Source organism: Austrofundulus limnaeus, unplaced genomic scaffold (assembly GCF_001266775.1).
Source record: "Austrofundulus limnaeus strain Quisiro unplaced genomic scaffold, Austrofundulus_limnaeus-1.0 Scaffold331, whole genome shotgun sequence".
Classification (NCBI taxonomy): Eukaryota; Metazoa; Chordata; class Actinopteri; order Cyprinodontiformes; family Rivulidae; genus Austrofundulus; species Austrofundulus limnaeus.
The window spans coordinates 331,979-354,709 of record NW_013952733.1 but is presented as its reverse complement, the minus strand read 5'-3'; the positions used below and the strand labels follow the sequence as shown (position 1 = coordinate 354,709).

Genomic DNA, 22,731 nt, shown 5'->3' with positions numbered 1-22,731 from the left:
ATGTTTAAAAACGTAAAAGAAAAAAAACTCTTAAGCTGGCAAACAATTTAGCTTTAAACCTCTTATTGTTTCTTATACAGTAGGTCCTCTATAAAGTGCATAAATTTGTTACCAAAATGAGAAAAAAACATTAGAGATTTAAAAACACAACAGTGAGCAAGATATTACTGTAACATAGTGCAATACGACGTTTTAAAGTATATAAAAAGCACTGTAAAGGCCAAATGATGTCCTGCAAACCAACAAAATAAATTTCACACTGAGCCAGTGTTTAGTGATTACTCGATGAGATCACGGTGCACATTTTCAAATCACAAAGCCTAGATACCTGTGTCAGTGTCACCGAGCATATTTAAGAGAGGAGCACCATGTTTTCCTTTATACACTGAAGCAGGGGTGTAGCACCAAACTCTGGACCCTGTACACTCTCGATGTCAGTGGGCCTCTATCCATGCCAAAAAATAAAATCAGGACTTCCATGGGCCCCTCTCCCTTCTTGGGTCCTGGGTACTCAGGTCCACCCCCATGCACTGAAGCTCATAGTTCACTTTTTTTTTTTTTTTTTTTTTTTTTTTGTCTCTGCTGCCTTAATTATTTTCTCCTCACTGTTATATGTTTATATAGATGTATTCTAGTGCATAAATTGCCAGGCAAGCAACAGTAATTTATTTGTGCATATATTGGCAACTTTTTGTGCAAATTATTACAACAGATGATATCAGTGGATGAAGCTAACGTCAATCATAAATCGTCAGTAAGTAATCTCCATCTGAAAAAAAAGATTCTGTAATGAAAACACATTTTTAAGTGAAAGTGAACTTTCTTGATCTCTTGTACTCTTTGATTTTGTAATCCCCTACAATAAATCTGACGGGCAAACATTGGCCATGAATCGCTTGTTAAATAAATATCGACACATATATGCGAATCTAAAACACTTCTTGTTGTCATTTTAGTATATAATACATCAATGGTGTATCCTGTTATGAATTTAAAACCAATTAAACGTGTCTACAAAAAAGCGGAACCTTTCTTTCAGGAATGATTTGTGCCCGTGCCCGTTTTGCGCGCGGACTTTAGAACGCACCGCACTTGGTTATTTTTTTTGGATAAGCGATTCAGAGTAAAAACGTGGGTTATTGTCTTATATAGCTAATGGTAAAATGTATATATGAGCAGAATTGGAGCAAAAATATTTGTAGTGACTTTCTTAAAAGTTTTCATGTGGGTTAGTTTCAGTCTGCTGTAAGGAGAAGGATGTTTTAAGGATGTGTATGGTGTTTACGATAGCGTGTTGGGGGTATTATTGACGACGGCACCCGGTTTGACTTGATGCTTGCATTTCCATCACAAAACCCTGCCTGGAATCTTGTGTTCACAGTAAGTAAGTGTGCCTAAAACTCTGTCCATGATGCATGTCCGTGAGCATTTTGTTATAAGTTCTCAAGTTTAATGTTCGGAAACAAACGCACCGAGATGAAAGCAAGTTGATGAATCACAAGTAAGCTTATTCACACCACATGCCATATCATTATGGATATATAATTTTAAAAGATGTTGACTTGCATCCAAATTACTTAAGCTACTATGTCCTAAAAAAATTAACCTAAAATATCACAAGTAATTAATGTTTTTAGTCCTGATAAATGGAGCATAAACTGGAAAACCTGCATTAAATAATATTAATAATAAAATAAACTAGATGCACAGATAAATACTTCACGGATGCACAAACGCAGTTAGCATAATATATCTTAAAAAAATATCACTGATTTTCATTGAAGGATGCCTAATACCAGTGCAAGGCCCAAGCATGGCAGGAGGACTCGCAGACGACGCAGACAGGAGGACCCTGCCAGGGACCAGCTGGTCTCCAGTTCTCTGGAGAGTGCCCAGCAGTGCCTTTACAACCAGGATTATGGAACGGCTTTTGTGCACTACCTTCTGGTCCTCAGCCTCGCACCTGTGTTTAAGAATTTTGCAAAGGTAATGGCATAATTTCCCCTCCAAAATAGTGTGATGTGCATTTATCAAATATCTATTTTATACAATTATCTGCTAAGCAAGAACAAAACCCAAGTTTAAAAGACATAAAGGAAAAAAAAGCCTTTTATCTCATAATTGAAGATCAATTACATACCCTATTGTCAGCCTTCGTATTTTTTTCAGCAACGTTTTATCCTATTTGTCCGCTTTTTATTTTGCTAAATATTTTTGATTTTATAAGATTTGTTAATTATTTTGCACTCTTTTTATAAAAGTTATATCTACAGAAGTCATCTGTTGGCACCTCTTCTTGTAGTTGACTGCGGACACTGATTCATTTTTGACTATCCAGTTGTAGGACCTGTTGTATTTTCATTTAAAGTGTTTTTTCCCCTGAAGCTGAAAACCAAATGTTTTATTCACCTGCTTGTTTTTTAGGGTAAGAAGCAGCCATCTGTTTTTAATGCATCCTTAAAGTTACAGTATAATCTCAGTAGTACAAAACACTTTTTCCCCCAAAATGTATCTTTTTTTTCTTTCAAAACATCTCACATAAAAGTCTAAGTCAGAGTTTAAGAAATGTCATTTATTTTTTCTGCTTTAATTTCTTATTGACATTGCAGACTAAGTTGGCAGCTTTCCAAAATATATGTTTTGAATTTATTCCATTGGTAATAAGTTAATTTTTCATTAATTTATTCATTCACAAAAAACATTTGTTCTACTGTGTATTTGCCATTTTTATATTGCAGCAGAGTCCAAAAATCTGTGACATTTTCGTTTCAGGACTCATTTCGTTTCACTCTCTTCAAATGGGCAGAAGAGTTAGACTCTGTGGGACGCATTCAGGAACTGTTTGACTGCTACGAACAGGCTCTAGAAGTCTTTCCTGACGACGAGGTCATCCTCAACAGTATGGGCGAACACCTGTTCCGGTACTATTCTTTTAAAACTGTTAAAACATATTTATAAACTCACAAATGTTTATGCCATTTGCCATGACCTTTTCTGTCTTTTCTCATTCAGAATGGGATTTAGAGATGAAGCTGCAGGTCATTTCCACAAAGCCTTAAAGCTGAGACCAGACTACCCAGAAGCCAGAGAGAACTTTTACCGTGTGGCCAACTGGCTGGTGGAGCGTTGGCATTTCCTTATGCTCAATGACCGAGGCAGGAACCGAAAGTACCAGCAAGCCATTCAGAAGGCTGTTCAGAGCGGCTGCAACACTGTACTTGACATAGGTACTGGCACTGGAATACTTGGGTGAGATATTTCCCATTGGAATATGTATTTTTTAAGCAATTAGCTTTTGCAAGTTCTTATTTTAAATAAATTAACTCACTTGCCACAGATGGTGCCAGATGCAGGGTTTTAATTGTGAGTATGAAACATCTCATTCAAACATCCTGTTTCTGTTTATCAAGAATGTGTGCTAAGAAGGCGGGGGCTGCTGAGGTGTTTGCCTGTGAGCTGTCAAAGACCATGTACGAGCTGGCTTGTGAGGTGGTGGCTGCCAACGGGATGGACGGCAGCATCAGCATCCTCCATAAGAAATCCCTTGAGATGGAAGTGCCAGCAGACATCCCACGCAGGTGCATTTTCTCATGAATTTACTTTGAACTTTGTAGAGTTGTGCTTCTGTTGTCTGTTATGTTGAATGTTCTGTTTGAAAGTTCATGAAAAACTATTTTCTCTGCATAAGGGTGTCGTTAGTGGTGACCGAGACAGTCGATGCAGGTTTGTTTGGAGAGGGCATCATAGAGAGTCTCATTCATGCCTGGCACCACCTCCTGCTGCCTCCAAAGGTAAGCCTCACACACGACCAGGAAACATTCAGTTGCAAATGGATGCCACTTATTTTATAAAGATGGACTCTTGATGTATTTAGTTTAACTTGTATGATGTTTGCCATCCCCCTAAAAACAGATTAAGGCCACATAAATGGATCAACACTTTGCCTTGAGCATTAACACATAAACTGAACAGTTACAACATGTTTGTAAAGACAGTCCTGGAAATGGGCTAATCCTAGTTTTTTGCGATGTCTCGGTTCTGGATGGAGGACGGTTGGAAACTGGCGTATATCGTAAGCCCACCCACACAGACCAATATTTGCGTTTTGACTCCCACCACCCACTGGAACACAAGTTAGGAGTGATCAGGACTCTGTACCACAGAGCAGACAGTGTCCCTACAAACCCAGGAGCCAGGGAGAAAGAGAAATCACACACACGACAGGCCCTGGAGCAGTGTGGTTATCCTGACTGGGCTTTCCTGAAAGCAGACAGGAAACACAGACAGGATTCCGTGCAACCTTCAGGTGAAAATGAAGACCCCAAACCCAGACCCAAACCAGTGGTTATTCCGTATGTTGCAGGTGTTTCGGAGAAACTGAGACGTTTATTTTCTAAACATGATGTCCCAGTGGCTTTCAAACCCCAAAACACATTACGGCAAAGGCTGGTTCACCCCAAAGATCCGGTGCCCCGGCACAAACAGAGCAATGTTGTATATGCTGTTAAGTGCCAGGAGGACTGCGACCAGTTATACATCGGGGAAACAAAGCAGCCACTGTTCAAAAGAATGTCCCAACACAGACGAGCTACGTCTAATGGCCAGAACTCTGCAGTTTTCACTCATTTACAGGCCAGCGGTCACTCTTTCAGAGATGAGGATGTTCTCATTCTTGATAGAGAGGAACGTTGGTTTGAGAGAGGAGTAAAAGAAGCCATTTTTGTGCAGAAAGACCGTCCATCATTAAACAGAGGTGAAGACCTCCATTTTCAGTTGTCCCCCTCCTACAGCGCGGCCATTGCCAGTATTGCTCCACCCCCTGTTAACAATAAGTGTTAATTAGGTGTCAACGATAGCCATGTGATGTGAGTATCAGTCACACGGAGGCAGGGCTTAAAAGCCTGAATTTTGCCTGAAACTCTCAGACTGAAGAAGTCTCTTGGAGGAGAGACGAAACGTTTCATTAGAGAAGAACCCGTCCAGAGGACCTACACAGTTTTTTTTTTCTTTTTGATTTTTTACCTGGATTACTGAGATGCATCAGGACATCCTAGTTTTTAAACAAAGCAACTGGACTTTGTTTCATGTTTGTCTTCACAAACAAGAAACAAAATCCAGCTGCTTTGTTTTGAACCTCTTAGAGTAAAGGTCAGCAGAAACAAACATAAAGCAGCAATTAATGCGATTGTCTACATCTGGTCACCATTAATTCTGTATTTCCACACTGGGCCGCATGCAAGAACATGTTCGTATTCTTATCCTAAATTTCTCTTACTTTTGTTCATACGGACCCTTGGTACGAGCATGCCTCGTCAGATTCAATAAACTCTTCTATCTTCAGGAAAAGTCTGTAAATGAGCTGTGTAAACATGATGATTTGCACCTGTTCGTATCTAGCTGCTCGTTCACGCGGAGAGGTAATTTACATAATTACCACCCCAAAAGCACCATAAAAGGCTATGTTTCCTGCCTCAGATATCAGGAAGTGCCCATTCATGAAAATGACAACGAAAAGTAAAAAGAAGAACTTTACGAGTTCGGAGATTGAAGTCCTGCTCTATGAGATCGAGAAATGAAAATCTGTCATTTTTAGCAGCATCAGTCGTGGAATTAAAGGACCAGCTAAAGCAAAGGAATGAAATGACTGCTGTTAATTTCTCCCGTGGATTGTATACAGACACAGAAATAAAAATATAAATCATATTCATCTCTCTCTAGTCCATTTTAAAATGTCTCCAAACTTCAATTAATGCATAATTTAAGTTTTTTAGTTTGAAATCTTCATATTAAAATTGTAGTTACACAACAGCATTAATAGCCAATTTAAATTAATCTAATCAATTTGTCGTTAGTTACATTTAAAATTATAATTCCAATTCAAACAGAATAACCTATTGTCAAAAATAATTATGGCGTGTGATTTATTTTCAACTCCAAATATTTTCTAAATAACAAAATATAACGTAATTAGTAAAGAAAATCCATCTGGATAACAGCAGACTGACTGCTCGGAAAATATACGACAGGTCTGGACCACTCGTGAATTTTGTTCGTATCTGAAAAAAAAAATCTTAGAATACGAAAAAATTGGTGAATGCCACAAATTCTCCTAAATTACTCTTACGCACAACTTAAGAACAAATCTGTTCGTACAAACGGTTCTTGCATGAGGCCCAATGTTTCATTCTGAGCTGGTCTGGACTTCCTAATGAGAAGTTGGTTGGAGTAAACTTGAACTTTTATTTGTGTGTTGATGTGTCTTATTTGCATTTTTGTCTGGAAAGTTTTTGTGTTTGTGTTGAGTTGAGCAGCTTATTTTTGATGTATTTTTAACATGGTTGTCTTTTTAGAGCGGTGAGAATGAATTTGAAGAAGTGTCCACCACAGGACGGGTCATCCCAGCAGGAGCAACTGTGTTCTGTATGGCTATTGAGTGCCTTGAGATCCGCCGGCATCACAGGTCTGTCTCAGCAGTGATCTTATATATTATACTGTCTTAATGTAAATCATACTGTAGATGTGTCAGCTCAGTGCAATTGAGCTTTTGTTGTTGTTGAGTCAACAGTCCAAGTGATCTGGACCTCTCAGGACTTGTTTTTTTTCCCCATGCAGACTCTGTGTGACAGAAGTGGGCGGTCTGTCGATGGCTGCAGCCGGAGAACTCCGCAGTCCAGTGAGCTGCAGCTCGGAGGCTGATGACTCCATGGAGCCATACACCACGGAGAGACTCAGCAGGCTGCCCGGAGGATACAAAGCTCTCACAGAGCCTTTCACAGCTCTCACCATAGATTTCAACAATGTGCAAGTAAGCAACAACAAATTAATGTTTTTTTGACCATATTTTAGTCCCATAATGTTAACAGACTCTTAAGTTTTATTGCACATGAGTGACAACTAGTTAATTTAGCTACAAGCCTGCAGAACCCTGTGCACAACTAATTGTTTAAAAGTATTTGCATGGCTAAAGAGACGGTTCTCTCAGATATTTTGTAATGATGAACCTGGAGGTATTCATGCAACCAGTGAGTGAAATAAAGCTGCGTTGGCTGCTATCAAATGCTTAGAATTAGGGGAGAAATCCTTTGTGAGTTTCTTTATTTTCAATCAGAAAAGATGGATAACAACTTTAGTTTCATGTTGTATTTGGCTTTTTACTATCTGAAGACTGTTTCTTTGGTTCCTCAAGTTTTTTTTTATTCTCATGAGGTTTAGATACTGTAGGTGTTTAATTCTAACTTCAGACTGTTACAAGCTGTTTTTATGATTTTCAATCATTGCTAACTGTTAACAATGTTGTTTTAAAATGGTTAGAAAAGATAATGTTCATCTTTATTCTCCCTCGTGTAAGGATGTTAAACAGATGAGGCTTACTATTATACTTGTTTTTTCTGTTTTCAATAAATATTTTACAACTGATTTAACATATAAAATTATCATCAATAAGCTGAATTAAAAGCAGTTGTCAAGTTCTGAATCAGACATTTGATTTACAAAGGCATATATATTAATGTGTAAATGATTCATAAAGTTTTTTACTCCTGGCATATGGACTCCATTCATTCAGCCTTTATTTTGTGAGGAAAAGTAACTTGTTGTTAGTCAAAGATCGGCCACTTCTTTAACTGTGGTGTGTCTGAAACCTGCAGGAACTGGAAGGCTTGAGCTCCAGGGAAGTCCGGGAGATCCGGCTGCCTGTCACTCAGGAAGGACAACTGGACGCTCTGGCTGTGTGGTTCCAGCTCCACCTGGACGAGGAGAACAGTCTGTCCACTGGACCTCAGGAAGACACCTGCTGGGAGCAGGCCATCTACCCCATCCACATCACAACATGTAAGGCTCTAATAGACATAAATGAAACATGCTTTTCATTTTTGCACCATCTGTTTGTATAAGGGGGATTCCTTTTTTTAATTTATAGGTATTTGTTATTTAATTGGGGTTTGTAGGATGGAACAGTTGGTGTGAATTTTTGTTGAAGAATCATTGAATCTATGATAAGAAAACCAGGTAAACCAGTGCTCGGAATATGTTTGTGAAAAGAGAAAATTCTTACTATTTAAATCAAGTCTAACCTTAAAGACTTGATAACCGTTTAAACAAAGTTTATGTTGTGGAGTTTTACTTTTTTATGTAAACAGACCATTAACCAGGTCTGTTTATTTTACTGTGTCGCTGTAAACTCACATAGATAAAAACAAATAATATAAACTGACACCACAGAAACCAGTATAAAATCTATAATGCATTTACAGAATTAGGAAAAGGATAATGGATGTAAATCAGCTGTTGTGCTAACTACGGCTCATTTATATTCTTTGAATGTTAAATAATGTGCACAGTCCTTTTAAAACAATAAACAGAATGAAATGAAAAGCTCTTTGTCAGTGACCCATTAGTACATTTTAGTAATAATATAGCATATGTTGTGCAATTCTTGGGTGTTGCAACAAAGAGATGAAAGATGTATGCGCATAACTAAAACTGCCAAAAAACCCTTTGGGATTCTATTATTTTCTTTGCTGTCATCACAGGTCGGTGGGAGTTAACAGCCATTGACATTTGGTAATATCTTCCTGTAGACACTGCAGTGCGTTATTTCACAGACCAGCCCCAACAACCTGTCACTGCTCTGCTAATTGGTTACGGCAGCCTCAAAGTAGACACCGTATTTCCCAGTGATAACTAACATACGTGTCCCAGCCGCTGCGACAGTCTTTAGTGTTCATAAAATCCTTACAGGTGATAAATATGCATCCCCAACAACCCCCCACCCCACAAATTCCCCAACGAGCCCCATGGTGACGTGAACAGATGTTGTTCTACCCGGTCTCCTGAATCTCATTTCACATTTAGATTTGCTCTTTTTTTCCCTCCTATTAGTTTCATTTGTCTGCCTTTTGATGCTTTTGTTAAATCTGTGCACTATATTACACAACCTTTCTGTTTGATCCATGTGATATTCACAATTGATCAAACTAATCAAATGTTAAACTTACTTATTAACCTGGTCAATGTTTCAAAATTCTGTTTTTCCATTCAGTAATAAATCTATCAAACTATAAGTTTATCCAACTTGATGGTATTGGGCAGCTGTCACTATGAACAGATTTGCACAAATGTATGTAAAGAGTTTTGATTCTGTGTCAAAGGTATTTTTTTTCCTTTCTTAGGTTTTGTGTTAAAGCCGCGAGATGAGTTGATTGTTGAAGTTTCCTGTCAAGATGCCTACTTACGACTCAGCAGTGTCGCCGTGCTGAGAGATGGTCGTAAAATCCATCTTAACAAGCACGTGGAGCTGCAGCATTCTGGGAACTCCATCTCAAACTCGGAAGCCGAGCTGTGCAGTGCGTTGGCTTGTCTCCAAACAAATCACAGTCAACCTGAAACTTTTAGTACCCTGGAATGTTCGGAGATGGCACTCCTGAACAACCAGGATTACCATCAAAGTTTTTGCGGTGCATTATCCAAGCTCATCTCAAAGTTGAAAGTTCAAAAACAAAACCAGGAGCAAGTGAGTGTCATGCCTGCACCTGACAGTAGCTTGTTTTATGTGCTGGATGTGTCTGAGGGCTTTTCTCTGCTCTCGCTCATCGCTGCTCACCAAGGTGGTGTGAAAGCCTACAGCTCTGTGGAAAAGAACAAGCAACAAGAAGTACTGAGGAGACTTGCTCAGTCCAATAGTGTCTCAGAACAGCATCTAGAGTTCTGGCTCAACCACACAGAGGATGAGCAGGGCGTCCTTCAGAGGCCATCCCGGGAAAAGCTGTGGAGCGCCATCATTTTGGATTGTGTGGAAACATGTGGCCTCATTCGACAAAAGCTGATGGAGAAAGCTTCACTGGCCAGGTAACAACAACCCTTGTTTTCCTCTCTTCTGTCTACCCTGGAATCATTTGAAAATAGGAGTGTATCATCTGCATACAAGTCACTTCAGTTCAAGGAAATGTACATTTTTTTCTGTTTTGTTTAATTGATTTGAATGCCTTTGTCATTGTACATGAGAACAATGAAATTACAACACCCAGGCGCTGCCTTCTATGCATTAGAAAAAAATAATAATTAAATTAATAGTATAATAATAATTTGTTCATCAAAGTACTAAGAGTACATACAACAAGTAGTTAATTTCCACACTGTCGTATATTGATCAGCCATAACAAGTTTTGTATTTTTTTAGATATCTTGGATTTTTTTCCCCATTGTAACATTGTGTTATTTGTCAGGTGTCTGCTAGAAGAAGGAGGGCACATTTTTCCAGAGAAGATTGTTGTGTATGGAATGCTGGTTGAGTCGGACACACTGCTACTAGAAAGTGCTGTCCAGGGACGGGAGCCAACTCTGGGGTTTAATATCGCTCCTTTCATCAATCAATTTACTGTAAGTATACATAAAAAATACAATAATAATAAAAACGCATTAGTCTTGTATAGCATTTTTCTACACACTCAATGACGCTTTACAGTTTTCATGCATTATTCATTCGTACGCGTGTTCACTGATGGTGGTAACCTACATTGTAGCCACAACTGCCCTGGAGCATACTGACAGCAGAAGTCCACTTTTTGTTTTACCGTTAGTGTGTTTGTTTACTGTTCAACCAGAAACAGCTGCAAAGACAAAACATTCGACCAAATTACTGAGAGGAAATTTATGGTTGAACTACTTTTCATTTTATTATTTTTTTCTTAGGGGTTGTGGGGGTGGGGTGGATGTACTAGAGCAAAATTGAAAACCACTGTGGTACAAAGTAGTTTCTTGTTCTGCAACATGCACAAGTTTCTTTACCTGAAACAAATGTGCTTGGTTTTCATCAACGTTTTGACCTAATGTATTAAGTTTTTGTTTTAGAAATTTCTAAAGGTCACAGATTTTTTAACACTATAAACTTAACTTTGTGTTCATGAAAATAAACATCACAGAATAATTCATCTCACCCCGGAAAACTTTGTTGTACTGTGGTAAGTAATTGTTAGTCATACCAAGTCACAAAAATACAGCTATAGAATATTGTTTATATGTTACTTTTCTGTCTAGGATGTTTGTACGGTCAAATCATTTAACCAAAGATTTTTATGACATAGTCAACAGTCGAGCACCGTACATTTAAGTTTCTTGGCTTGATTTTAATAGACAACCAATGATGAAATCAGATTTTTATTATTATTTTTTTTTTATCTTATGCAGGGGATTTTTCCTGTTGAACAAGTATTTGATTTGAAATACTGTTGTCCAGAACAGTGTTTTCTGCACTCCTGTTTGTTGTGCGCTTGCCAGCTGCCCCAATCCTTTCAAATTCTTTTCCTTTATTTGGTCTGGAAATCAAAGTTTTCCTTCAGCGTCTCATGTTTGTACTGGTAGTTTTACAGACCTCCCTCTTGCGGGACAGCTGTTTGTTTTAGCAGATGCGATCTGTGAAGCCCTCTGTGGTGGGCACATCCAAGCACAACCGTCACACACAGCACACACGCGCACAAACAGCTTGTCCCAAAGAGATTCCTGCCCGAATCCATCAGATCACATTACATCAAGCACATCAAACAGTGCGTTCTATGGTCGACACAATTGTAACATGGAGGGTTGAGATTTTTTTTCTTTTTTTTTCAATACGCTGCCACTTTAGATTCTCTGACAGATTTCTGGCCTGAAGCATAGACTGCTTTGTTAAATCTGAAAAGCCTGAGGTGTTTGATTTATTAGTCGTGTTTTTTGGTTTCTTACTTACATCTTTTTTTTTACTTCCATTGTTACAGACAACTTGCCAATGACTGTGTTCATAATAGCTGTGATTAAAGAATAATGTTTTACCTTTGAAAGTGTAAAGTAGCCTTCAATACCATGATCTGACTTGAAATCAGGTTTAAGTTAGTTTACTTTTGTTTTGTTTTTGTTTTTTTTTCTGGAAAAAGTAAGTCAAAAATTTTGAAGTAGGATTCTGTGGAAAGTTTATGAACACTTAATATCTTACCTGTTGTGGATAGCTCTGTGGTTGTTTAAAGAGCTATCTACAACTAATATTAATAGTTTTGTCCACAGAAACCCATTGAGGACAATACATTGATATTTTCGTTGCAGAACATTCCATATCAGTTTCTTCATGCTTTGTTTTTTTTACATGTTTTTGGGTTATTGTTAATCTGTACTGTGAAGCAGAGTAAAACCCACTTTGTTCTCCACTTTCTAATTTGTCCAGTTGCTTATGTCAGATCATTTAAGCCCTTGAGTGACTTTGTGCCACTGAAAGTCATGTATTCCCACACTGTTCTGCTGCGCCAGTCGTGTGTGCTTCATACTGTATGATACTCCAGTTCGAACCTCCTCTAGATAATTTTTGCTCCGTTTCCATATCCTAAACTGAGGGTCAGTTTAGCTTCAGCTGTCCAAAGAATGTTGTCCCAGAGCTGGTTTGTTTTCTTTAGATATTTTTAGCATAGTATAATCTTGTCGTTCTATCCTCAAAGCTTAGTCCTGGATTACTTATTTTCTGTTCTGTACTCAGCTTCATAAACACAAATGGGAATGGTTTACATTTGTAAATCCAGTCTTTACTAAAACTGTATTCAAATTTTAATGTGAATACCCTGAAATAAAAACTGAGGAGTCATTGTGTTTTGGTAAGCAGCTAAAATGGAACTTGTGTATGGGTTTTCATACTTGTTAAGAGTGTTTTCTGTTTTTCAGGTACCAGTCCATGTTTTCCTGGACTTTTCCACACTAGAATGCAGACGTCTCAGTGAGGCTCTGGAGCTTTTTGTTTTGAACCTTATGGATGCCAACGCAAACTATACAAACAGAGAAGTCAAAGTAAGTAATACGTGTTGAACTTGTGACTGTAGCATGGTCTGAGTTAAATAAAATGGTATCAGTGTGGTGATGGAGCTGTGCTGACCTGCTTCGCAGTCAGACTCTGTTCATTTTCTCACAAACTAACCCTTCTTTATTGTGATTACTGTTACATTATTTTTTTTCTGCAGTTTATCCATATTACTATACCTTAAATATTGCATAATAGTAAAAGAAAAGTTTTTTTATTGGCAGTTTTAATTAAGCATCCAACAGCTGACTGCAGTTTTTAAGCATTTTTTTTTTATCTCTGACCTTTAGGTCCAGACCATCTCTGCGGGCAGAATAACTGCAATTCCCTTCTGGTACCACATCTACTTGGACAGGGAGATCAGTGTGAGCACGCTCAGCCAGAACTCTCACTGGAAGCAGGCAGCTGTGGTTCTGCAGGAGCCTCTGGAGGTACGAGCTGGCGACTGGGTCTGCCTCGCTGTGAGGCTTCACGAAAGCACCATCTCCATTTCAGCTCGGTTAGAAAACACGCCTGTGCAAATGGACTAATGTTAACTTAATTTGCAGAACTTTTTATTTGTAAACATGTTGGGTTTCTTCACTTTCACATAGTCTGTGGGAAATGCATTAAATTTCTCTTTTTTTAGTGTCCTTTTTAATGTAATACCAGACATCCATTTTCAGATTTTTTTGAAGACACATGGAAGTTTCTGCTTAGAAGTTGTCTAGTTAGGCCCTGTCCCAATACCTGCACTCCCACCCTCGTTCCGCCCTTGTGCACTTCAAATGCGCGTTCATGTTGAAGGGTTTGAGTGCGTAGTGTGTCCCACATTCTCCACATCTGCCCTTCACCCCGCCCATTTTGGGTACCATTTCCGCCCTTCCGTGAAGTCTGCATATTTGCAGACTTCAGTGAAGTGTGTTACCCACAATTCATTGCTGCATGTGACGTCTGGTATTAAAATGCAGACCGCAGAAGAAGAAAAGCAATATTCATGGAAGGATGGATCATGGAAAAACAAATTTGGGCCATTATGAAAATTTTAATTAACGAAATGTAGCCCGGATCCTCTAAGAGAACATTTTATTTAAAACATTTCAACAAACAAGAAATTTGATCAGTTAGAACAAAATTTTTGAAATTTCCAATCCTTCCTAAAGTTAAAGAAGTTCACTTTAAAATTTTAAATGAAAAATACGAGAATTTATTTAAAATATATTCAAATTTGAAATGGAGACATGATAATTTTGTAAATCATCAGTGGAATCAACTGAACATTTTTTTTTTTTTTAATGTGAGATTTCACATAGATTTTGGAATTAAGTACACAACTGGTTGATCGCTAAGTCTCCACAAATAAATCCCTTTTCCTGGAAAGATATTAAATATGGAATATCAATTAAAAAATGAATATTTGAAAATTATATCACATTGTTTGCTAAATTTTATATTCACAAATGTTTCACAAAATCTCTTCCAATTGATAAAGTATTGAAAAATGAATTTAATCTGATTTAAACCCTTTTTTATTTCATTATTGTTTTATTTTTATGTATTTTCCCTTATTTTATATATTTATTGTTGTTTTTTGTTTGATTTACTTTTACTAAAGATTTCTACGTCAGTTGGTTTACTTAGTTAATAGTCATGGTGATCTCTTAAACTTTTCATAATTTGACATTAAGGAGGAATTTTATAGAATAGACAGTTAGAATAGATAATTAAGATATGTAAATGTGAAATGGTCGTTAACGTATGTATGTTTATTTTTTTGTCTTTGTTCTGTTATATTGGTTCAATAAAAACAATGCCATCCGTGTTGGATGTCACAGTTACGACGCAGTGGCACAACTTGATGATGTAATCTGTGCTGTCCCAATTCTCAATTGTTTTGCACACTTGTAACCTGCGCACTCAAACACTATGTGCACCGACGGAATCCACACTGCATAGAGGGGCGCAGGGTGCGCACTGAGCATTGGGACTGAGCCTTAGTCTTCTAACACAAACCTAGTAACGTCCAATAGTTGGCTGATTCAAAGCTATCAGAACATTTAGTAGAAATAGCCTTTGAAGTCATGCTACAGTTTGTACATTGTACTTTAGTACATACATAAAATGTACTTATCACATGATTATTCTTAAATAATGGACCAGTTGTAATAAAGAGGTTTTTATTTGTAAAACTGCTTACCAATACCTGTGACATTTTAATAAATGCAAGATGAAATGTTATTAAAGATGTTTCTTTTATTGATTTATCAAAAAGTTGAACATTTACATCAAATCTGATGCATCCTGGCAGGTGTCACAAGGAAAAAAAAGGAATGCAACATGCTGATAATGTCAGTCTGATACATGTAATTTTGATAAAAGCTGAAATTTTAAACTCTACACCAATGTCAGTACCTAAATCCACACCTTAAACGGATTTAACAATTCCAGGCTGAACTGTGTTGTTTTAATACTTTAAGACAAGGCTATTCAACTAAATTGTTCCTGGGGCTACAGTTTACTGCAGGTCAATAGAACAGAGGCCGAACATCCAGCAATTAAGGTCATTCTGTAAATAAACCAAGTATTACAAAGATCTTTTACCTTTTGAAATAGTTTATTTTGCTGTATTTAATCATGAATACAACATACAGAATCCTATGTAATAACAGCAGTGATAATATAACAATATCAAAATCAAAAATAACACACTATTTAACACATATTTTGACATCTCTGACTTGCCAAATTTTTAAACCAATTTTATTTTCACTTTCATAGTTTTATCTTCCACTGCTTGTAGTTTTAACTGTCTTGGATGTTCATAGAAATAGATTTTACCAGCTTGTAGCCAACATTCTGATGTTTCTGTAGATACCAAATATGTCTAAAGAACTTATCGGAGTTAAAGTGGAAAACTGGGGATTTGGGTTTAAGAAAAGAATGCACCAATTGGCGGGCCGAACTTTATTCACTCGCAGGCCGGATGTGGCCCGCGGGCTGTCAGTTGAATAGCCTTGCTTTAAGAGCATACTGTACTTTAACCCCTCTCTTAATATACCCACAGAAACAGATTGCATCTGAAAAATGAAAACTGATTGCCCCTCCCAATCCTTGACTAGCAAATTTACATACCTTAAACAGAAAAGATATGCTGTGCTTTATGTAACACTTCATTAATTACTCCTCTCAGTCAATACAGTTAAAACCATAAAATTTTATGAGCCAAAACGTTTTTTAAACATTTAAATTAAAAGTTGCATATTTCTAAACTGATTAGTTTATTAGGTCCTTAAAAGAGATACTCTTTATGATGGATTTCCTATTTTTATCCCAGTTACAACAAATTTTAGCAAAGCTTGTTGAGCTGCACATTCCTCTTGGCCAACATAAAACTGGGTAAAATTTATTTTAGTGCCATAACTTTACTGAACATTCTTGAAGCTGTCACCACTTTTTATTTTACTTTTATTTTTTATTTTTTGCACTTTTGTAAACCTAAAAATGTTATTTGGGCTGATGTGCCCTTTCATAAAACTTTTGTTTCATTTACATCATTAATGTCTGAGGCAACTTTGCAAGGCTCAGACTGGGACCTGCCCAACCATTATCGGTTTGTGACACAAGTCCACGCTAAGTGATCACAATGAGATCTGCCTCCTCCGGTTCTTTGGTTTGGTCGGTCCTTTCTTTTTCTTGGGTCGATTCAGGTCTGGACTCTAACCCTTCGTCCCACGCAGCCGAGTCCAGCCCAGCAGGTGCTGACAAAGAGTGTGGCGTGAGGGTTCTACCCAGGCCTTCGTACTGGCCTCTTGATGACGCCAAGTTGGGCGCAGCTTCAGTAATGGCGTCCTGAGACGCCGAAGTGAGAAGGCCCGACCTCTCGCCGTCATTTTGTGCTTCGCCGAAGTAGGACTTCCTTGGACGACCCATCACTGTTCTCCCTGAAAACAGACACAGCTTTGAAATATTTTTATTTTTAAAGTTTTACAGATTGCAACCAAGTCATCAGAGGTACTTACCAACATTGCGAACTTGTTCAGAAATGTCTGCTCTGACGTCAGAGATGTCCCACATTGCCATAAAAGAGTCGAAGCAAGACACCTCCTCAGCCTCCTGGATGTAAGGTTTGTAGGTGAAGCTAAAGTGATGAGCAATAGCTGCGAGGAACATCTCCACACATATGATGAAGTCCTAAATAAAATAGGACATGTTAGGTCTGACAAATTAAAATGGTTGTTGATTTTTTTCAGGCTTTAACTTATTTTCAGCTATTTGCAGTAGTGACGTGCAGATCGATACTGAAATATCGATACTGCCGATACCAGAACATTATGTTTTAGAATCGATACTAAAATCAAAATATCAATACTTTGATACTTTAGTTATTTCACATAATCTATATCATTAACAGGAAAATAGTGGAAAATAATTAAACTATTCAAATCTTGTCTAAATCATATGTGGTTGTAGGGAACTACTTTTTCTTCCACTTGAGTAATGCATCAGCACAGTGGCCTGTGCTCAGTCAGTCACCTAGTCTGTAGATGTATGGCAGGTCATTTTAACATAAAATCTGCTTCAGTTGACTGTAATTACATTATAGATGAGGGGTTCTCGATCTTTTTCATGCCATGGACCCCCAAACAGCATTAGCTCTGGCCAGGGACCTTCTTGCAAACCCACAAACAATGCTACAAAATATACAAAGTAACAACTTTTAGAATGTTTTTTTCTCACCTTTATTCACTATTTAAAAAATTTTTGTGTATTTCTTTAGAATAAGAATTTTAAATTGTGCTAAAAATATTTAAAAGACTTTTAAATTAAACAAATTACTGTCATGCATTATTTATAAAGCAGTTATTTGAAAAACACTACTCTTTAAGATTTACCAGACACATTATGTGTGTTATCACATAGTATCAGAATCGGATCAGTATCGCCGATACCAGTCAAATTTTGCTTGGTATCAGTATCGAAAAGAAAATTGGTAGTAACCAACATCACTAATATGCAGTTTATATTACCTGTAAGCCGGTAGCTACAGCCTCCACACTTTGCCAGTCCCAAGTACGCTTCTCTGAGATGATGCCCACTTTTACCAGCAAAGCAATTAATACAGCTTGCCTGGAAAAAGATGGGGAAAAAGTTTACAAAATCTCAATTTATGCAACATTTCTTTCTTTTTTTGTTACTTCCCCCAAACAAAAAGCCAAATTGCATGGAAATATTTCAGGTCACAACAATAAACTGGGACGACTATCTTACCAGAAAGAAACAAACACAACCATTTTGACACACAGGAATTTTCCCACCGGTCTGATGGGACTCAGCTCATCTTTCAGAGCACGGTAGAACAGCACCAAGCAGTACATGGCAAACTAGAACAAATCATAATCACAAAGCACTAAGTTATAATCCTAAATCAAGATCTTTTTTTTTAATTTTAACCCTCTTTATATAATAAAAAAAATAACATGTTTACCAGTTGTGACATGTTGTTGACGATGACCAGGTACGTCCACGCATTGGCCGAACTAAAATTGCCTTCGTCATACACTCCAGACAACTGACAGATTCTAGTAAAGGGAAATAAACACATAAACTAAATATTTAACAATATAGAGTATAATATTAACTACATCAAGTGTAAGAAAATGTTGTTTTACTTACAAAGCAATTACTGTTGTGACAGGTCTTACAACAGTATACTGCAAAACTCCCAGTTTACATCTCAACAGTAAAACCCTGTTTGGTTGTGGACAAAAAACAGTTAAATCACAACTTTGAGACTGAAAGACAAAAACATTTAACAAGAAACTTTTTTTCTCTGCACCGATGAAATCACAGACTGAAACCTTAAAAATAAAAATGCTAAAGTTAGTTAAATTAAGCTAATGTTGCCAGTGTTTACGCAAATGTAACTGGTTCTTTAAAAAAATATGTAAAAAAATATATCTGCACACTGGTGCAGTCACAGCAAGAAGAAAGTACACCCAGTGTAAATTCTAACATTTAACATATATAATATCAGGATGTAAATAATCCGATCCTAGAATTGAAAACTACAAACTCAGATGAACATTTTCAATTATGAAACTGAGTGCCCAGGTTCTACAGCTGACAAGTCCAAATCATCATACTGCTGTCAACGTGCTGGACAGCTAGTGTGTTTTGATCAATTAATTATTTTTACACTAAATTTTTAGTCTATTTTGAACATTTCCTGTACTTTCTCATGTTTAAATGAGACAAATAGCACCACATTTTCTACTGCTACTGTAAATGTGGGATTATTCTTTAAGGAACTCACTCTCCCATTGGCCATGGTGGGCAGCAGCACAGAGGGGGCAGGTGTTTCTGCTGCTCCTGGACCTCCAGCATCATCACCAAGCTGGGGTACTGATTTTCCAGGTAATTAAGCAGGAACGTCATGAAGTTGTAGATGACATACGCCTCGTAGCATTCTCTGCACGTGTCCACATAAATTGCTATCCTGGGGTATTTCAGTGCTATCCACTAGAAGGGAAAAAAAAGAGGAATAAGTAAAGTGAGGTAATTTACACCTCAGTAAGATTACTGCATGCTTTGAAGAAATATCTCCCAACTATGGATTATTCAAAGGCTTTAATTCAAAACTGCATCGCTCACACTGTCCAAGCTGTAGATTGGGACCATCCATAATATCCTAAAAAAAAATCAACAATAAAAGTTTTAGGAAGTGTTTTAAGTTTATTATTTGTAGGTGACAGGGTTGTTGACATCTTTACCTGATAATAGGTTTCTGGAGCTCTGGCTGAGTGTAGTGGACCAAATGCTGGAGAATACCCCATAATGATATGGGTATGGTCATGAACACAAATATCCCCGCAATGAACCATGCTTTATTATGAGTTCCAACCTGCAATCATATAAAACACAGACACACAATTCCCCTTTAATTTAGCGTTTGGGTTTTACAGAGACGCATTGTTGCAACAGATTCTTTTTTTTTCCCTGCAGGAAATATAATATAATATAATATAATATAATATAATATAATATAATATAATATAATATAATATAATATAAAAACTATCCTACAGTAGACTTTATAAGTGCATTTTCTCAAATACAACTTTGAATAACTGTTATTTGACATTCATTTATTAATGATAGTGAAAATGAGTATTACTACTTCACCAATTACCAAATAAATACCCTGCTATTAATGTAATGCACAAGTCATAATCTGGAACTGAAGAAGCAGCAGATATCCAGACAAACCTAACTTACCTCTGACTTCTGCAGCTCCCAGATGCACAACGGGAGGGCGACTATCAATAACAAAATGTACAACACGACGACCAAAGGCCGAATCCACCGCCTCCAGTCTCCACAGGAGCAGGGCATGTTGTCATGAAGACAACGCTGAAGAAGAGCCTTCAAAACGGGCCACGGATCCGGTGACAATCCGATAACCTGACGCTGCTAACGCCTTGCTGTAAGATGTTAGCTTCGCATTGTTGACTAGCACAGTGTGAACCCAAACACAACCCTTTTCTTCAGCCTTTAGTCACTTCCTTATGTTTTATCCATGAAAACACGTCTGGTCGATAATTAACTGCTCATGTGACACAGTTTGTAAAGGCAGTGTCCCTGGAGTTTAGCTTCTTATCAGCTGATTCACCATGTAAACAAACCGATCTGATCCATTTCCTGAACACTCCCAGCCTTAAATTTAACAAACATAAACAGAGCGAACTGCAGACTTTCATACAATCAACTCCTTGGATGAACGTGAACATAACAGACTTTAAAAGTCTGCTGACACTTGCAAGAAGACAGCTTGTCCAAGAAATTGCAAAGGATGTATTTCCGGTTGTCACTTCCGCCTAACAATCTGATTGGCCAACTAACAACCCAATGGATGTGCCCTGTTTTATTTGCCGGTGAACATTTCCGGCGCACAGACGTTGTTGGGCGGGAAATTTCTTCGCATAAATGGACATTTTGGCTGATTAAAATGTTTCAAACTAATGAATAAAGTCAATGAACCTTTTGAATGCAATGAAAACTTAGCTTTCTATTACCCAGAAGGTGATTACCTTTTAATGATTTCTTCTTTTGCACATTTAATTTGTGAACTGTACACATACAGTAAACTTCAGTTTCTTTTCATGCAGCCCCTAATTTACAGTGACGCTTTTGTCGAACTGAAAACGCTGTAAAATTCACCAAAACCTTTAAAATGAAATAAGATCAAATAAAATAAAACGAAACCTCACAACGCTGCAGCCAAGTCATGCGCCGGCAAAATTATAAGAAGCGTATCCACTGGAAACTGCGGGTTTGATTGCTTGTTATTCTCTTAGAGCACGCAATTAATTATTTAGCCACTAGATGGCAATGTGACGTTATTTTTAGGAAATCAATCGTCAAACGAAATGAAATGTTCGTTTTTTAAGATTTAGTCTGTACGCTATAGTTGTTATAGCGCTATTAGGGCATTCCGACTTATATATGTTGGTCCTTTAATGCAATAGTTGGGTTATTAGATTACTGAAAACTTGCTGATTTATAATAATCATAATTCAACACAGATATAAGTTCTTTAAAAGACACATTTTAATGACAAGCACAAAATATGCAGGATGACATGGTTCAATGTTCGTTTACTTTATTTTTATTTTTTTAGTTTGTGTGTAAAAACAGAAAAAGAAATTGGACCAAGTTTGGACAAATTTTATAGTAGGCTTTATAGTAGGCAAAATTATCTTGAAATTTGTGCTGTATTTTGTATTTTTAATTTCAGTATTTCAAATTATTAGGTTCGGAGTAAATATGATTTATGTAGACTGTGCATTGTTTGTCACAAAAAAGGTAGTTTTAGTTTGATAGTGTTTTGTTAAAACATATAATATGGCACATTTAGTATAAAAAGTATTGCATATTTATCACATTCGGAAAATATGATGTAATTTATATGAATAATATTTATTGTATATGTATGGATTTATAATCAAATGCTCCTGTCAAGTAAATTTGTCATGAAAATTTTTTACAAAAAGTTTCATCATAATCATCATTTTTCAAAGGTATTTGTTTTGAAATATTTACAGATTTTTTTTTTTTTTGCAAGTGTCTGCAATACCTATAGTTTATTTACACCGTGCAACAGATCCACTGGTGTGTGTGATTTTGTGTTAAATGAAAGGAGGCAGAACATTCCTTTCTGTTGCACCACGTCTCCACAGCCCTACAGTCACAGAAATCACTGCTTGTTGCAGGACAGATTGTTCATAAATTTTTGAATCGCTCCTTTTGGCTTTAATGAATTAGAAATAGTCTTTGTCACAAGTCCTGCGAATGAGCACTACTTTGGGTAGCTTGGAGGGATTGCCATGCAAAGTGGCACACGTGGTGACAGCTATGTTAAGGGCAGGGTAGATAAACACATGTTGTGTTTTATCAAACCCAAAAACAGTTTTCAGCATAAAGTATGTGGCTTCCATCACAGCTCGCTGGTTCGTACAGCAGCTCCTTCAGTTTGTGGTTTGTAGAAAACGTAAAATGGATAAAGAGAATGGATAAGTAAAAAACAAAAAAAAAAATTCAAAAAATGCTGATGACCCCATCTACTCCAAATACACAATCTTGACCAAAATCCTATTAGACAAGAGCAGAATTGCAACACAAATAATTATATCCACAAAACTATATTCGTTCATGACCATTGTTTTTATTCATTCATTTATTTATTGTCACAAATACAATGACAATGTGCCATTATAAATCTTTTAAATTTAAGTTGATATTTTAAGATCACCACTTGATGTTTCATGACATGACAATGAGGTTCTATCAAAACAAAAATCCCCAACAGTGCTGTTTAGTTTATGATCTCTCTCTCTCTCTCTCTCTCTCTCTCTCTCTCTCTCTCTCTCTATATATCTCTCTCT

The 22,731-nt window shown here is 37.1% G+C and overlaps 2 protein-coding genes across 4 annotated transcripts; one reads left to right on the top strand and one right to left on the bottom strand.

Annotated features, from left to right (window-relative positions):
• Positions 1-1,051: 1,051 nt before the first annotated feature.
• Positions 1,052-15,028, top strand: prmt9 (protein arginine methyltransferase 9). 3 transcript variants are annotated; one of them, XM_014022472.1, is made up of 13 exons: positions 1,052-1,380; positions 1,785-1,986; positions 2,773-2,921; positions 3,013-3,249; positions 3,411-3,578; positions 3,689-3,791; positions 6,351-6,460; positions 6,613-6,805; positions 7,647-7,830; positions 9,171-9,846; positions 10,224-10,377; positions 12,679-12,801; positions 13,102-15,028. In XM_014022472.1, exons 2-13 carry the CDS (start codon positions 1,786-1,788, stop codon positions 13,339-13,341), a joined length of 2,538 nt encoding a protein of 845 aa, XP_013877926.1. In that variant the 5' UTR covers positions 1,052-1,380; position 1,785; the 3' UTR covers positions 13,342-15,028. The 3 variants fall into 3 exon arrangements, with proteins under 3 accessions (XP_013877926.1, XP_013877927.1, XP_013877928.1); XM_014022473.1 differs by having other exon boundaries at positions 1,052-1,384; XM_014022474.1 differs by having other exon boundaries at positions 1,052-1,384; positions 1,772-1,986.
• Positions 15,029-16,284: 1,256 nt separating this feature from the next.
• tmem184c (transmembrane protein 184C) lies at positions 16,285-20,663 on the bottom strand. Its single transcript, XM_014022471.1, has 10 exons — positions 20,066-20,663; positions 19,561-19,691; positions 19,442-19,478; positions 19,104-19,309; positions 18,464-18,538; positions 18,276-18,369; positions 18,059-18,171; positions 17,818-17,917; positions 16,810-16,981; positions 16,285-16,731 (listed from the first exon to the last, which is right to left on the bottom strand). Exons 1-10 carry the CDS (start codon positions 20,180-20,182, stop codon positions 16,421-16,423), a joined length of 1,356 nt encoding a protein of 451 aa, XP_013877925.1. The 5' UTR covers positions 20,183-20,663; the 3' UTR covers positions 16,285-16,420.
• Positions 20,664-22,731: the final 2,068 nt, after the last annotated feature.